Genomic DNA, 18723 nt, shown 5'->3' with positions numbered 1-18723 from the left:
TCTTGGTCTTAAAAATGCATCTGGGACAGGAGACACAGGTAATACAAGAATTAAGTATGCACATCACTGTGCAAAAATGCAAGTTAAGGTTTGGGTTTGTTTAGCTTCATTTGTGTTGCTATGATACAAAACTCCCTAGAAAGGCAACATAGAGAAGGCAGTACTGCAAATCAGAATTCCAGATTTCAGCCTAGCATTGTGTAGAAGTCAGGGCAATGATTTTAAATGGCTAGTGTTCTGGCTAGTTTTATGTCACCAAAAGAGACATCATATGAGAAAAGGGAAACACATTTGTGAAAATATCTCCATCCTATCAGCCTGTAGGCAAGTCTGTGGGAAGAGTGGAGGACAAATAAATAGATGGGAGATGAAAAACCATATCCAGAGCATGTTGTAGGGATTTTATTTTTCATCTAAAACAAAACAAGAAATCCAACGCACAAAAAAAGAAGCAAAGAAGGAGGAAGAGGTGGAGGAGGGAGAGAAGAAATTGAATGAGAAGGAGAAGGAGGAGAAGGAGAATAAGGAGGAGGAGTAGGAGAAGAACAGTGTCACAAACTAGCTCAGTGGGAGCATTGGGACCCAGGGGACAGGGTCTTAGGAATAGGTGGATAAAGAATTGGCAAATGACAAACAGACACAAGACTCAAAGGAATTGCATCTGAATGTGTCTTTACTAGGCATGAGTATCATCCTTTATACAGAAGATTGCTTAACAGCATGCATTCAGTTTTTTTCATCCAGTACAGATAATTCTTAGAATCATTATATCAGATACATGAGAACAGATTTTCATTAGACAGATGTCCCCGGTGTGAGTCTGCAGTTGGTCACGCTAGACATGGCTTGGCATTAGTTTTGATATAAATCTTTATCTAGGCAACAAATTCATGGCATTTTGAGCTAAGGGCAAGCAGTTTTGGTTAATAGCTACATAATCTAAAGTCTTTTCCTATTTCTGCAATAGAAGAACTTCTTTTATTTTCCTTCTCCATATTTCTAACTTTTTTCAAACTTTCCCCAAAACAAATCTCAAGAAGTTACCGGCATTTATCTCTCTCTTTTATTCTTATTTTATTTTTGCTGAATCTCTCTCTCTCTCTCTCTCTCTCTCTCTCTCTCTCTCTCTCTGTCTCTCACCGTGTGTGTGTGCGTGTGTGTGTGTGTGTGTGTGTGTGTGTGTGTGTGTGTATTTCTCTATGTAGCCCTGTCTGTTATAAAATGTGCTCTGTAAGGCAGATTGGCCTCAAATCCAGAGATCTGCCTGTCTCTGCTTTCGCCCTTTGAGAAATGCCATTAAAGGCTTTGGGAATTACTACCCAGCCGGATACATCTTATTTTAAATGTACTATAATTATACGTTGTATTTTCAATGATTTTTTGTTTTTAAATCTTTGTTGATGCTATGCTGAAGAATACTCGGGGCAATGTCACTTAGCTCAAGGAGCTCCGAATACATCTACTTACATTTTCTGACTCATCAGTCTTCTAATTGCCATAACACTATTCATTAAAGTAACAGTAATATATGACGTATAACCAGGCAATTTGCCCGGCACTAAGTACAGTGCACAGTTGTCTTCTCTAAGTATTCAACCAGCATTAATAAGAAGTAATAGCCCATCAAAATTTACATTAAAAGTCTATGAGAAATCTCTAAAGGACTATATGTGATATTTTTCTAGCAATTTTAGTCACCTTAGAACGCTCTGTTCTGACACGTTGCTCTTCTTAATGCTAATTGTCTAGCAAGCTGGATAAATACAAGCTACAGGCTGCATCCTGGTACTTTTTTGTTATCAAATGATAATTAGTGACCAGAGACTATTACCATTAACATAAATAATCCATCATCTCAGCTTTGCCTTTCCTGAAGCTTGAAGTTGTGATTTCCCCGTGTGGGCTGCTGAATGGTAACTATCAGGAATCATTTTCATAATGAAGATTTATATTGCGCAAAGTTTAGGCTACTGAAAACACACATGTGAAATGTGTATTTTTGAAATAGGGCAACCGTTAGTATAAATTACTTTATGTCTCCACTTTAATTTAAAGGCAAATGGTAAAATATATAGAATGAAATACATAGAATCTTATATTCACAACAGATTTTTGGGTAAGACTCTACTTTTATACTCACGGGAGCCTTCCAAAACTCCATACCTGAAACCGTTGGTGACCTATACATGCACTGTGATTTTTTTTCCTATGCATACATATTTAGAATAAAGTTTCATTTTCAAATTAAGGACAGTAACAATAGTTGATAGTAAAATACAGTAATTTAAATATTATGCATAGCTGCAAATATGGTCTGTCTCTCTCCAAATGTTTTACTGCTCTCTCCCCATCCTTCCTTAGATGGTTTGAGATACTACACAGCCTGCAGGATAAAATAAAATGAGGTGGATGGTTTATTTGACACTCTGCCTGATACGTTTGTAGTCTGAATGTAAAAGCAAACCCACATTAAGTTTCTTTTCTTCAGAAGTTCTAGAGTATACTTCTGGTGCATACCTCTCTTTAATCACAACTCATAATTATTTATATTTCCTCATTTAGTGGAGAACTTGCACTTTATTTGTTAGAAGCAGTTTGATGACTTCTTGGCATATTCAAATTACTGGTGCCACTAGTCTGTGCTTTGAGGTCATTATTAAGTGAAATAAGCATGCTTGGACTTAAGCTTGACAGTCAGTCTGATCCTCAAAAGGACTGCTAAGTGACTAATGGGAAAGTAGCATATAAAGTGTGGAGACACTGGATCAAGGAAGAGCTTGGGCCCTGACTGGAGCAATCAGACTCTCAGATTATGAGCATTCAGAATAACACACTTTTTACAAGTCACAAAGAATTTATTTATGGATTTTTCCATTTAGTATTCTTAGACTGCAGCTGATGAACCACAGACAAGAATACTACTATAACATAATTATAACCCCCTTTCAATCAGGACAGAGAATGAATTTTAAAAATTTAAACTCTTAGATCAGACACCTGCTCCTATACCATAGGTACTAACTCATCTTGGATAGAAAACATAATGTACAAATTACACCACAATTTCCTGAATAATATTCTTTCAAACTAAAGATAAACAGCAAGTGCTGATCTTTCCCTCTATAGTTGGTTTAGAAGACATGGATCACATAACTTTCAGGCCTATTCATGCATTTTAGATGTCTTTAAAAATGACACTGTAATTTGACATTGGGATGCTCAACTAAATTCACTTTCCATTTTCCTAAGTGATATCCACACAATCTAGTATATTATTAGAATGTTAGAGCTGGTAGGAGAGTCTGTTGGGTGAAGCATGTGCAAAAGACGGCAATGACCAGTTGACTTTCTTCCATGCAAAGGTGCAAGGAGAGAACCAAACACCAACAATTCTCTGAAATCCACACACATATAACACAGCACCCACAAACACCATATATACCCACAGCTATAATAAAAACTTAAATTTAAAACTGTAAAGTTAAACTTTATACAGTTTAAATTGTCTTTAATATTTCAACTTTATTTAACAATGCTTCATGTTTAAACTATACCCTTCTAGTAACATGTAATGGGGAAAAAACAATAAATACTTTTTACTTTCAAAGAACTGTGTATTCACATTTTTAGGACGTATTTTTCTATATAGTTTTCTATGCAAATATATTAAATATGAAGAGGATTCAAGGGCCAGTGTGAGACTACTTCTTTTGAATTGATTCTTAAAGATGCTACATTTAGGAGAAAAATATGAAGGTATTTTCTAGATGTAGATAATCCATAATTATTTAATGAGGAAGGTTTAGTTAATGCTATAATAAGACAATAGTACTTATGGTAGGCTAGCACTGTAATTTAGAAAAAAAAATGTTGTTAAAATATGGATTTTCCTTATCATCTCCAGGATTTCCTTTAGTAGGGAAATACTGGAGATCATCTATAGTGGAATATTTCTTATGTGTCCATTGGTTAAAAATAGAATATATAAGAGCTTCATAGTAGGCTAGGGAGATAGTCAAGATTTAAATAATTATCATTATTATATGAAGATTAAGTTGATATTCACAGCTCACATAAAAAGCATGGGGATCATGTGTCATGGCACACACCTGTAATTCTGGCACTGGAGATGTGAAGATAGTCATGGAGCACTATGCTAATAAGAGACTGTCTTAAAGGATGCAAGGTAGATTGCTTTACATGCATGCATGTGCATACACACACACACACACACACACACACACACACCTACCTAAAAGTACACCCATACATAACATACAAACAAAAAAGATGTATAGTCACAGAAACTAATCATAAAAATTTGAATTGATGCCGGGCGGTGGTGGCGCACGCCTTTAATCCCAGCACTCGGGAGGCAGAGGCAGGTGAATCCCTGTGAGTTCGAGGCCAGCCTGGTCTACAAGAACTAGTTCCAGGACAGGCACCAAAAACTACAGAGAAACCCTGTCTCGAAAAATCAAAAAAAAAAAAATTGAATTGAATTTCCATTTTCCTTAATCCTATTCTAAACTGAACAGTCACGCCATCAGCCCCTTAAAATGTTCTCTTCCTTTTAAAAAAAGCTGTATGTTTCTAAGTAATTTTCATGCAAAGTAGTTCTTCATACTTCATATATTTCCCCCACATTTGTGTGTGTCAGATGTCTGATTATGAGAATTCTATTCAAAGTTGGGCTCTACTTCTTGATGGTATATGATGGTTAATGCTGACTGTCAACTTGATTGGATTGGGGTATGCCAATGGGCGTAGTAAAACACATTGCTGCTTGTGTCTTTGAGGGGTTTTCCCAGAGATAATTGATTAACTAAGAAAGAAGAAGGGTAGAACCGGGATGGAGCTAGCTGAAAGACAAACCCTGCCACCACTGACTCCTTTTCCTCTGATTCCTGCCCCATTTTCATTGTTCTAATACAAGCTCCCTGTGAGGTGGTTATTTTCATCTCTAGTCCACAGCAGTGACACAAGTGGCCATGAATTAGGATTTTCCCTGATGTTGATTTCTCTCAGAAGTAAACAATATCAAAAGTCCCACCAAGAAGCGACACCTCTAATACCAACACTAGAGAGGCTAAGATGGGAGATATATTGGAAGGTTGAGGGCAATTTAGGCCACATAGTGACTTCCAGGACAGTGTGAACTGCTGAGAGAAATCTTTAAATAAGATAAAAATCTTACTTAAAATCCCAAATAAAATCACTTTATTTATTTGTGGATTCTGATGCAGTCGTTATTCCACACCAATATTCTGTTTTTCTTCCAACACACCCCGAGTCCATATGTAGTGGGTTTCCAGGTAGGAGAGTGAGGCTCTGGATGCTTGAATCCTGACACTTGCTGAGCCCTCCTTTCAAGGGAAAAGTGAAGTTTTGCTAATTTTTAAAATTAGTTGTATACTCACATTCATAACAGAAAAAAGTACAAAAGAAAGCACTGTGGAGTGCTGCTCACCCTATAAAAAGACAGCTTTTTTTTCTGATTCAAGAACACCGGGTAGCAAGCTGTAATTCCATCCAATTCAATTTGAAGGTACTGAGTTGTAATAACACAATATTTTAATGCCTGGTTATTTAGATGGACATTATTTTTCCTGAAATATGGTTTAATGTGAGGATTTTAAATGGATTCATTTTCAAGTGAATAAATATATCATATTAAATAATTCGGAAAAGACAGAGACATGGCAAATGGGTGCACCAAAGATCATTTATTTATGACAATATTCATATTTTAACCTTTTTCTTAGCAATATATTGATATTTACACCCTCATATATATTTCCAGTCAGTAAATTTTACAATATTAATTATTTGGCAATGTCAAGAGCTAGATACTAGCTATAATGACATTCATATTTTAATAATGACAGAGCATTAAATTATCCAAGATAGAACAGCCATTTAATGTAATTTTTAAAATATTGAAACCTTGTAATATACAGCATGTTCAAACTGGCTATAATGATAGCTTCTCATTCTCATTTGGTACTTAAAAATGTTCAAGAATTACACTGCAAAGAAAATTTAGAGTAATTGAATCCAAGTAGAGTTATATGACTATGTAGTATACAAAATTATAAGGAAAAAATAAGATGAAAAACATATTAGTATTTAAAGACATGTCTTTTAGAATAAGAGAGGCAGGAACATCATTAGTGTTAGACCATCCTTTACCATGCACACTACCAATTTTAGGGCGGCCTGACCTACATGAACCAATGTCTCTAAATAAATCAATAATTAGATCAGAATTGTTAGTTGGCCATTTAAACCTTTGTGGAAAAATTTAAATGTGAGACATTTAAAAATAAATTTACAAAGTGATTTCACTTTTTTTATAAGCATTGCTTTTAGGTTCATAAATTGTTGCATGACATTATTTTAATGTTTATTTAATAATCCCCTGTGTGCTAGTATTTTACCTAATTGCTTGTATCTACCCATTTTTTATTTCCTTTTGGGGTGGGCTAAAGGCAACTGTGATTCTTACTGAGCATTTGAAAGAGGTCAACATTGAAGGCGAAGAAAACAAGGTTTTTATAAAGAAGTTCATGGAAAGGGTTTCCCAAATGGGGCATTTGACTGGTAAATTAGGTGGGGTTATAAGAGTAGAACATAGCATAACAAGTTAAAACTAAGGACCCCGGAAACAAAGACATGGTTTCCGAGTGGCTACTATAAAAACAGGTAGTCATAACAACATAGTCATAACAACCCTTTCAAAAAAGGTCGGGTAGCAGAAGGTTATAAATAGTATTTTAAAGCAGAGACGTGATTGCCATTCCTGCAACAGGCAGTACAGAACCATTTGTAGATAGATAAGGTTACAACTAGAGCATAGACCAACTCTTGAGAAACAGGTTTAATCATAAACAAGAATAAACCCACTTATTTTTAAATAAAAAGATCACTTTTATGTCTAAGATAGAGGCAGGGTGGTTCTTCATAGAAAACAAAACAAACAAACAAAAGACTTATATGTTTCCCAATTCACTGGGCATTATCATATAAGAAATTTGCTTGTCACAAATGCAATGTTTCCTTATGGATGCCTCCAATAATGAGGAAATATCTACATGGAAATGCATAGAGCACATGTCCATTATGCGTGAAACCTTGATTGCAATGCTGCAAAATGAAAATAAATAAAATATGACTACAAAACAAAAATAATTTCAAAAAATTCATGAGCAGAAATTACAGAAATGGGAGAAAAAGCTTCCTTGTACCTTCTTAGATTCAGTGCCTAGTGGCCTGTGAATTAAACCAGTGGGTGAACAGAAGAAAAGACAACTGAAAAACACATTATACCCATGGGATTCACAAATAAGAAAGGAAGCTCAGTGAGGTGGTTAGAATTTGACTTATACAACGTTTTAACAAAGGAACAGAGTCTGGGATTTCAAAAGACTTAATAATGAGGAAATGACTTGGAAATATGTGGGAGTAACTAAGGGATTTAAGGAAAGCTTGCTTGTGTGCGCACATTTCAGCACCGGCTCCTGGGTATAAGTCATTCTCTTCTGTGAGTGTGGGAGAGAGGGATATTTCACAAGGGGAATTTATAACAATTTTGCAAGGAAACCTTTTCTGTTTGGAAGCAGAAGTGGTAAGGGCAAACAACTCTATATATCTATCTGTTGATCTTCAGCCACCAAAACAGGGATGATTCGTTTGGTATGGTGGGCTTACAGCAAGCTCCCCACTGCACAGATGTGCGAATGAACCTAAATAAATGATGAATGTGATAGGCTGACTTCCAGAACACAGTGCCCCATGAGCCCTGCAGCTGTGGAGCCTGGGTGACTTCCCCCGGGGATCATATGGCTGACTGCAATCTCACTCTCATCACCAGCTGTGAGGTGCCAGGAAGAGTGCCTTCCCTCCCGTGACCTCCTGGGAGCAGATTAGCATTCAAAATATTTAGGGCAGAGACTGCTGAATGTAGATCATTCTGCACCTTCGTAAAGCTGGAAGACATTTTATATAGGGCACCTTCAATTTCTTCTTTCAAAGTGACTTTCTACAGTGACTTAGGGTGGTGACTTCCAAATTTATACTAACTGAGAAGACTAAAGCTCCCTCCATATGTAGCCACAAGAAATGTGTGCGCACCCATCCATGCTCCATTTGCCTGTTTCTTTGTCTTTTGTTTGCTTTGTATTTGAGACAAGGCTAGGACTGAATTCATTATTCTCTTACCTCACCTCCAGTCCAGCCTTGAATGCCACCTTTACAGGTGTGCAAAACCATGTCAATACTGATTATATAATGGAATAAGAACAATACAGTAACATATGTTCTAGATTACTTTTTGTTGTTTTGTTTCATTCAATATAGCTAACACTTATTGTCCATGCCAATCAAGTGACTTGTAAATAATCTCTCTATTAACCTATGATGCAGGGACACTGATGCCCAAAGCAGACACGAGGAGAGTCATTCCTACAGGAAGCATCACTCTAGGCTGGGAGGCACCCAGGTGGATTCTGTCACGTACTCTTGGCATCCACGAACCCACTCAGGTTCTGGCATTGATAGACTCAGTGCAGGAAAAGAGAAAAGAGAGCGAGATGCAACTTTTTCCCCAAAAGAATCTTTTGTTTTAAGCAAGGAAATAGACTGAAACAGTGCTATATTAATATGAATGCTGTCATAGAATTAATCTCACAGCAGACCAGTGGACTTGTTCTAACGTTCTGTGGTCTAGAAAATACTCAAATAGAGGTATGTCTGAACTGAGTTTGGAAATGTCTTTCCATGCTTTAGAGGTAGATATGGTAATGAATGAAGCAATTACAAATGTTATGGTGATGAGATTATTCCTTTTATGTGGCCATAACAAAGTTACCTTAGATTTTTTTTTTAATGAGAGTTAATTGTGATTCCATATCTGGAATCTAAGAGTAAGTGACCACATCTGGGGATGATATTGGTGGAAAATGTTCAAAGCAGTGACCATCATTGTATTTCTGAAAGACAACAATGTATGTGTATCTCCTGGTGTCACGTCTACGGAAAAACCTACCAGAATTTGCCTATGTGGGGCCTATCTAAACTTCATCATCCCTCCCAAGCCCTACTTCTAAATTCTATAATCAAAGTAAGTTTCTACTCTTTTAATATTTCACATTTGGGGCTAAATTTTAACAAATGATGTTCTGAAGGACACGCTGAAACCATGTGCAACACTTACCAGACACACTTGGAGACTGCTCTTTTGAAAAGGGTAAAGCCTACCTACTCTATATAGGTAGATAATTGGGTGGTAGGAAGTGGAAGGACATGAACACATAGTTGATAATCTAATTTGTACAACTGTAGTAGAAAATTCATATCTATTAAATATATGTAATTAAAAAGGTTAAATTGTCTACTTCGTTACCAGAGCTATCTTGTTTCCGTTCCTCCCCTCCTCCTCTGCTACTTTCTTTTCCTTATGTGAACTTCAGGATCATCAGTCTTCACTAAATAACGTTGCTTCTTTTTATTACTAAATACCTTGACAAGTATTCTGTCCTACTTACAACACATCAGAGCTGACTTGTTTCTATCAATGGGTCACACTCTCTCTCAGGGTAATTCTCCCTTCACCATCTCACAAATGATGACAACACAGTCAGGTCATCAACCTAAACAATGAAATGACCCACCATTTTCAAGTTTGCCTCCGTGTAACCTCACACTCAGCCCTCAGCGCTCTCACTGAGGCAAGCTGCTCACTAGAACTAAGCATTGCAAAGACTTTAGAGCCATCTCAGTCGGTTTAGGGTCACAACAGCTTCAAAACAAATACTGAGCCCTGCTCTGCCATCTCTCCTCCCTCACTGTTCTTCAGATTATCCCTTTCAACTAGGAACTAAAACTTGGAAAAGGTGAGGAAAAGAAACCTCTAGTCTCCTCACTGCCATCAGAAACACAGATTTAGCCCTTCAGATGAGTCACAGCAAGCCCATCCCTCACAGTGAGGTTAGAAGGCTGTTGGCTGCTCTGTGCAGACACAGCTGCCTCTGCCTGTCCAGGTGGAGGGGCGGTCCCGAGTCACAATTGGTACAGCATAAAAATACAATGGCACTGGCATAATTATAAATAATAGTCTCGTTCTCTTTTGTAAAGGCTTCTGTAGTCTGCCAAACTGTTACATATTTTCTTTCGAAATTAACTCCTTTCCAGAAGACTATATTTTTGTTCAGTTTATAATTAATATATCCCAGAAAAATAATTTCATTTTGTTCTGCTTTACTTCCTGTTTCATACCGCTTGTTTGTTCTCTGAATATTTTTATTTTTCCCCGGGTTTTGATGTCTTCAAAGAGTTTCCGAGTTGAGGGGATTGGTCCTTAAGTTGTCAGTATTAGAAGATGCTCTGACACATGTAATAAATGAAACTGCTGGAAGGTCTTTGGTCACTGGGGACAGAACAGGCATTATAAGATAGTTCTCCTGAGACTCGAGTTATCTGAACAAAATGGTGATAAGAGAAAGAAGCCCTGCCTCTGTCTCTCTGGTTCCTGCCTTGAGCTATATTCTTCTTGCTTCTGTGTATAATCTTATTGTATTTGACAGGATATGACACACCAGGGGTTGTCCTCAGCAGAAAACTACCTCGGTGTTATGTGGAATCTAAGACTCTGAACAAGATAAGCTTCTATCTTTATAAAATCAGCCTGCTTGTGGTATTTCAATCTGGTAATAAGCTCACGACATATAGCTGTGATTTATGTTTACGTATGTAGTACTTCTTGGCTATTTCCCTATATTTCTGAAAGCTAAAAACTGTTTACAATCATCTACAACAGCCACACTTAAAAGAATTTTGTATACAACGAGTTTTTCAATCAGCTCTTTCTTGAAAGCACTGAGCTAGATAGTTTTTCTCCCAAATGCAAAACCTCTTAATATCCCAAGGTATTCTGGTTGCTCCCTTCCTTAAATGAATACATTAAAGATTGAGTGCTTCTTAGTTGGCAGGAAAGTCATGAATCTTAACCTTAGCTACACACAGCATAATAAGAGATTTTAAATATTCTTAATGTCATGCCATAGGCCACAACTATGCAGTGACTGTTTCTAAGAGAGAAGCCAGCATTATTTCCTCAAGTTCCACGGCTGTTGTTTCAGATAAAGTCACTGAAGCCACAGCATCAGCACAGGAGATAAGTCTGGAAGTGTTTCACTGTGGTAGACATATGTTTAACCTTGTATCTACCAGAGCTTCAGTTCTGAGATGGAACTAACACTATGTTCTCAGACAATTCCAGATGACGACAGGTCAGGATGGACTGTTAGAAGCCCTGATCTAGATTCCCACCCATTTCCTACTCAGTACCTTTTCTAGCCCTCCTGTTAGGCAAGCACAGATGATATGAAAATAAATAAATTAATTTAAGAAATAAAAATACAAATTAAAAAAAAAGCAAAAAGCTATTTAGAGAGTAGAAGGGCTGGATTTGTTGAACTCTTTTCCAGGTTATGTTTCTAATGGAAATATTTGTTAAAGAGATTTGTTTCTCATTAATTTTACAGTTGTTTAGGGAATCTCTATGTCATATTCAGTTTAAAACAATACAGAGCTGTGTAAAAAGTAGAAAGAAGTTCAAAATGGGTTGGTTCCTCAGGCTCAAGAGATTTCATCGCTTTCTACAGATAAAACTAGTGTGGGTAAAACAGAGAGAGCAAATACATGGAGAGGCTTGCAGTCCCGTCTGAAGCTGGAAATGGGGTAGGTGGCAGCCTCAGCACGCAATAAAACCAAATACTTCTCCAAAGAACAATCTATCTAAAGTATGTGCTCATAAATGTGGAGAAGCAAATGTTGGGGCTGTGCCCCTTTTCTCTACTGCATGCTGCTTCACTTTATCTACCTTTTCCGCACCGTTGATGGCCAGAATCACTTAACTAAGTAAATGAATGGTTATTGTTGGGTAATCAGACTGGAGAATTAGAAAAGTCAAACTCAGAAAGGGTAAACTCGGGTTAAAATAAAAAGAGAATTTCGAATTTGAAGCAGTGGTAGGATCCTTTGCAGATGATTATGAAAGAGTTAGGAATGACTTAGGAAACATGCATATTTTATTTTTTTCCTTTAATGTGAGGTGTGTGTGTGTGTATGTGATTGTGTGTGTAGGTCTGTAACAGGCTTGTTCTTGAACTGCCAGCCCCCAACTCTTGACACAGAGACTTCTTAATTACAGAACTTCGGTTGATAGCTTAGGCTTGTTTGTAACTAGTTCATCTCTCAAACTAACCCATATTTTAAAATCTACATTCTTTTACATGGCTTGGTTACCTTTACTCTGTACTGTCTGTTATGCTTCCTCAACATCTGGCTGACTGATGACTCTGCTTTCTCCTTCCCAGAGCTCTCTCTCTCTCCAGAAGTCATGTATATACTTCTTGGCTATTTAGCTTTTTATTAAACCAACCATAGTAATCCTCACACAGTGTAAAGGGATCTTCCAGAGCAGAGATCAGAGGATGATTTTTAGGATTTGGATTTCTTCTTCCACAGGGCCATGGGGACAGAGCCCAGGTTTGCACTGCTGAGCTACCTTACTTTGGGATCATAGGTTTGAAGGAAAATAAACATTCCCCATGATTTGTCTGCTCTTAGTTTCATGCAGGCTACTGCGGGGATGCAATTGTCCAGATCTTCACAGTCCTTCAGGGATATGGATGATCTGGCTATAGCTGGAGAATTTTGGTTCCTTAGGTTCAAATTCTTACCCAAATGTTCATCCCTGTATCAGTTCATCAGTGATTTAATCACTCTCAGTAATGATTGGACTTCTCTTAAAAGTCACTCCCCTTCACTTCTCCATACATACACAAGACATGTGTGCAACAGGGCCTTCTCTGCTGTTTGGGTAATCATAGAAATAACTGTGTGTTTACGATTGTTGTCAATAATTTATTATGTGCAAGTTTTCTACTAGGGCATAATGATACTGGGTAAACAACAGCCCCAGATGGGCTACGTTCTAGTGGTTAAGAAAAAAAGCAGTTTCCTCTTATGTTTCCTGATCTCATTCAATAGTAATACTATATATATTATGATGGGGGTGAGGTGGGACACTGACTTAGCCTCTTAAATGTTTGGAATATTGGTATGAGCCAATAAAACCAAAAGACTGGTTGTATTTATTATATTGTCTGTTAGTTTTGAAACCAGTTTTAGTTACATAAACTTTATGACAAAAATAGTTTCCAATTTTTTTATAACTGTATCTTAACACTTTCATCAACTATATTTTCGCGTTGGAAAATCCGTTTATTTATACATAAATATACATATTTATATTATAATATACATATAATTCTCTGCATTACACTCACAGACATCATGTTTTCTTTAAAGACTGACTAAATATTGATGACAATTTCAAGATTATGTACTATTTAAGATTTGCTTATATGTACATTTGCTTATTTCTTGGTACAATGATTTAAAAGCTGAATCACTTTATAAAGGGGGGAGATTAATAACATCAGGGAGACTCTATTATCTTCCTTTTACTAATTAATGTTTTGGTAATGAGGTTTTTCTGTATAAATTTTCATTTTCTTATAGAATTTAAATTGTTAAGAATAGCTCCCTAAATATTTAAATAACAAAAATTTGTAGAAAATCATAAACTGTTCAAAAAATAAAAGAGGTCACTATAGTTGTACAGAATCCAGTGAGAAAACCCAGCTCTTAGAAATGTCCACACTATTAGGAAACAGAAAACTGGAACGATATCTCTTAGTTGCTCATTAGCTATGATTTTGGATTATGTTCATGTTTAGGTATGCAAGTAATAAAATATGTATTCCATATGTCATATTCTATTGTTTTCTAGAGACACCATAACCACAGCAAATCTTATAAAGGAATACATTTAATTGTGACTGTCTTACTGTTTCAAAGGTTTAGTCTAGGATTGTCATTTTGGGAAGCATGGTAGCACACAGGAAGATGTGTGTGTGTGTTACGGTTTCAGTTGCTAAGATATCAAATCATAATGAAAAATATGCATCCAGTTCAACTTGAGAAATCCCCATTCATAATCTATACCCCCATTATTCTCAATACCCCATTTAAAAGTCCAAAGTTCAAAGTCTCTTTGGAGACTCTTAGTAATCTCTTAATTGTAATCCTTTGTAAATTAAAATAAAAACTGGATCACATACATTCAACACACAATGGCAAAGGATATGCGTGGCTGTTCCATTGGAAATAAAAAGAACATAGCGAGGAAATACTGGACCAAAGCAAGGCTGAATACTCAGCGCAGGCCAAACGCTAAAGTCTGCAACTTCATGTCTGTTGTCGAAGCAGACCTTCAGATCTCCAATTCCTTTCAGCTTTGTTGACTATTGCACACTTGTTTGTATTTGGCTGGTTCTATTACCTGTTAGCAGCTCTCCTTGGCAGGAATCCCACAAATTCTGGTATCTTTAACATTTTAGGGTCTTTAACAGTATTCAGGCTTCAATTTCATAACTTCACACAATGACCCCTCTGGGCCTCCAAACTGGGACACCCGGCACGTTCCTATTCTCAGCAACTTTCCTTAACCATGGAGGGAGATTCCACAATCCTTTCTTATATTGAGTCTAAAACCAGAATCGTGTTGCCAAAGTTGCTCAGCTCTTCTGTCTTGTGGGGCTGGAATATGGTCCCCTCATTCAAGTACATATTCAATAACTTTCTCCTTTTGTTTCTTTCACTGTCTAAACTTGGCTATCCTGGGATTTGCTCTTTAGACCAGGCTGACCTCAAAGGCAGATATCTGCCTGCCCCTGCCTCCCCAGTGCTAGGATTAAAGGTGTACACCACCATACCTGGCCTAAAATTTTCTTTCATCCTTTTTCAGGAGTTGGAAGTTTAGCTGGGTAGGGTCACCACTCCCTTTACTCCAATTAGGATCAGGCTTTTCTTTAAATTTTATAATCTCCCTGAGCACTGGACTTAGCTCCATTACATGTTCTGGTGTTCCTTTTCTCCTCAAATTATACATTTTATATTTCCTTTTGTCATGCTTGCTCTTTTCCACTGTAGATCTACGTAAGACTCACACTAATAATCATATGACACTGTCAATACTAGGTTGTTTTTAATTCTATGCTGCCAGCAACAGCAATGCAAAACTTTTCAGTTTAGTTTCAGATAGACTTCTTGGACAAGGGCCAAAAGCAGCCACATTGTTCATCAAAATATTACAAGAACAATCTTTAAGGGAATACTAATAATCTCCTCTAAAACCTCTTGAGTTAGATCATCCTAATCTATGTTAATCTCAGCACCACTGTATTTATGCTTCTACTAGTATTGTCCATTAAACCCCATCTAAAATGTACAATTGCTTTCCTAATCCAAAATCCCCCCATCGCCTAGAATAAGCATGATCAGGCATGTCACAACAATACCCTAAGAATGGTACTAATTTCTGTCTTAGTCAATGTTTTATTACTGTGAAGAGATACCATGGCCATGACAATTCTTATAAAGAAAAACATTTAATTGTGACTGATTTACAGTTGAGAAGTTTAGTCCATTGTCATCATGGTGGGAATCATGGAAGTACCCAGGCACACATGGCGCTAGAGAAGAAGCTGAGAGTTCTACAACTGTCAGCAGGAAACAAGAAGAGAGAGCATTGGGCCTGGCTCGAGCATTTGAACCCTCCCAAACCTATCCCTAGTGACACACAAGTCCACACCCACTCCACTAAAGTCATGTCTCCTAATAGTGCTACTCCCTGAGGACCAGTGTTCAAATCTATGAGCCCATGGGGACCAGTCTTATTCCAACCATGACACCATACTAACTGGAAAAATAGTTCTATTTATATCTTTATATATTTGCATATTATGCAGCTTATAAGAATATTCATTTGGTGTTCCTTTAAATGTAGGATATCATGTATCCCAACCTGTCTTTGTAGCTGAGAACGACATGATCCTACTACCTCAATTCTGTGATTATATCAGGCAATCTTTCTACCAAGTGAGCTACACCCCTAGCTTAAATATTTATTCCTTAAGAAAAAAAATAAATGTCATTTGATGACTGCTTCCGCACTTGCAAATGAAAAGTTAGTTTTCTCTATGGAAGTCTCACTGGGGAAACAATCTGCTTTCAAGGGCAGATCCTATGACCAGCAGTAGATGGCCAAGAGCAACAAACACAATAGCATCTTTGTCTCACAATGTCCTTCTAGGACTTTACCTTTTCTTTCTTTTTTTTTGTTTAAAAAATTCTGATTATTTTTATTTTATTATTTAAATATATATAACACAAACAAACATATATATATATATATATCCTACATATTCTTTACATAATTATTTTGGCTACCAGTTTAGTGTTCTTATGGGATTCCTGAGTGTGCCTATGAGTGGGTCTTAGTGTCCTATGCCTCCTCTTTTGCTTTCTCTATTTGTTTGTTTTTTCCATTTCTGATATGATAGTTTTTGTTTTATTTTATTGTAGTTTATTTTATTATTATTCCATAGAAGCCTATTTGTTTATAATGAGAGACAGAAAGAGAATGGTTGTAGATGTGAGGGGAATTGGAAAGGAACAGGGAGGGATATAAAGGGTGGAGAAACTAATGTAATCGATACATATTATGAGAAAAAATCCATTAACTATTTTCAATTAAAGAAAAGAAAAAGAAGAAAATCTTGCTTTACTGGGGGAGGAGGGAGAAGACATGAGCAACATACTCTCACCATGCTTTGCATTTTTAAAGAGTAGAAATGATTTCACGATTTGCTTAGAAATGACTTGAAACAAAACAAAATAAATCAAAAAGTATCTTTTCATTAACTTTTATATTAGTAAGTTGATTCTATTCTCCTCTGAAAGAAAAACATCTTTCTTCTATATAGACAAGAAACTCTGGTGGGCAGATCAAAACTTAGCTCAACTCGGAACTTGCAACAAGAGAGATGGAAGAAACCTCACTGTCCTACGAAATAAGACTTCTGGGGTTGTGCACATGAAAATCTATGACAAAGAAGTACAACAAGGTATGTCCCTCTATGATGAATGCATGATACTGCTCAAGTAAGGTCTTCTCACTTTCACATCGCTTTCTCAAACAAATAATCTGTGGGCTCTTTTTCTAGACTTTAGTTACAAGTTTGGGGTAGGAAACATTACCTGATATTGAAGAAAAATGTCTTTCACATAAGAGGCATAGTGATTTTTAAAACATTGGAAATTCTTCTGTAAGATATTCAATTTTTCACTTAATTGACAGTTTGATCTAGTACTTGACTAAAAATTGCAGATATACAAAAACATTAAATGAAAATTTTTATACTATGTAATGTTTCCAGAGGTCTTCAAATGTACCACGTTGACATAAGAATCTCACATCTTAAAGCACGGTTTTGTTTGGCCTTGCACATTCCCATTTTCTTTTCACTTGTCCATGTGGTGGAGAATGAAATGGAGTGAAAGCTAGAAGATGGTTTACATAGGTGGACTTGTCACAGGACTCAGATGGGAGGTGAATTAGAGATCTGGGCCAGTGCAGCTGAGCACTTGCTGGTCCTTTCTTAGTCTTTGCTACAGATGCATGACATTAGCGTAATCCTCTTCTGAAAATAAAAGCCAGTCTCCACATAAGCCTCCCACTTGTTTAAAGCTGTCTCCACATAATACTTCCTAAAATCCTTCTTCCCCTTCCTTAAATCCTTCTCCACATACATATGCTGCTTCCTTAAAGACACTGTTTCCTATTTTGGTTTCTGCCTTGAAAATCCTTTCCTTCACATACATTTCTTTTCAAAGTAAATTTCAAAACTCTATTTTGACATTAAAAAGGGGGATTTAATACAAGTAATTTGGAATATGTAGACCAAGTAGGAGAAAAGGAGGCAAGAGAGGGAACCGAGGGGCCTCTTGTTTCAGAAGTATACAGCATTCATGAAGGCTGGGTTTGCTGGTGATACCCATTCAAGCTGCCAGAACAGCAGTAGACATAATAAAAACTAGAGTGGTACCTGCCATCCATTTCAAAGACTGAAATTTTGGTCTCGACTCCTTGCTGGGGTCAAGGGAGTATATCTTTTCTTGGAATAGTATAAAGGATTATTTAAAATTAATGTTATAATGATTAAGTTTCTCTTATTGTTGAGAAGACATCAACTCATAGATGACCTGTGCATGCAAATCTACATTCCTTCCAGGATATTTAAGTAATTTTCTTTGAATATTTTTATTCAACTATATCATGTGTTTTAAACATACTCACCACCACATTCTATTATTTTTTTCTCCTCTTGCCTGTTATCCTTTTCCTCCTCCTAATCTCATTTCTGCTGTCTTATTGTATGAAACTGTAAAGAAAAGCATGTGTGTTATTAGTCTTTCTGATTTTGGATTACTTTCCATACTGTACTCATCTCTAGGTGTATCATTTTTCTGCAAAGGCAAAACAAGACAAAAAGGAATAGCATTTCATCTTTTATGTCTTAATAAAATGCCAATGTGTTTGTGCGTATATTTTGTTCTATCATTTGTTAACAAACACATAGGATGTTTTTATAAGATAGTTACTGTAATAATGCTGCAATAAACATATAAGTACAGGTATGTCTTCAGTGTGTCAAGTGAGAGTCATGTATGGAATGTACTCAACAGTTTCATGACCGGGTCATATGCTCTATTTTTATTTTTGCTATTGAACTTCCATCCTGATTTCTATAA

At 36.6% G+C, this 18723-nt stretch overlaps 1 protein-coding gene across 2 annotated transcripts in view; it reads left to right on the top strand.

Moving 5' to 3' along the window:
* Positions 1–18723, top strand: part of Lrp1b (LDL receptor related protein 1B) — a 1858137-nt gene that overhangs the window by 1274153 nt on the left and 565261 nt on the right. For both annotated transcript variants that reach the window (XM_087899923.1, XM_087899922.1), the window contains exon 33: positions 16896–17036. In XM_087899923.1, the coding sequence (XP_087756049.1) occupies positions 16896–17036 (141 nt within the window). The remainder of the gene's footprint in view (positions 1–16895; positions 17037–18723) is intronic.

This window comes from Myodes glareolus, chromosome 21, assembly GCF_982192425.1.
Source record: "Myodes glareolus chromosome 21, mMyoGla1.1, whole genome shotgun sequence".
NCBI lineage: Eukaryota > Metazoa > Chordata > Mammalia > Rodentia > Cricetidae > Myodes > Myodes glareolus.
This window is presented reverse-complemented; position numbering and strand designations above follow the sequence as displayed.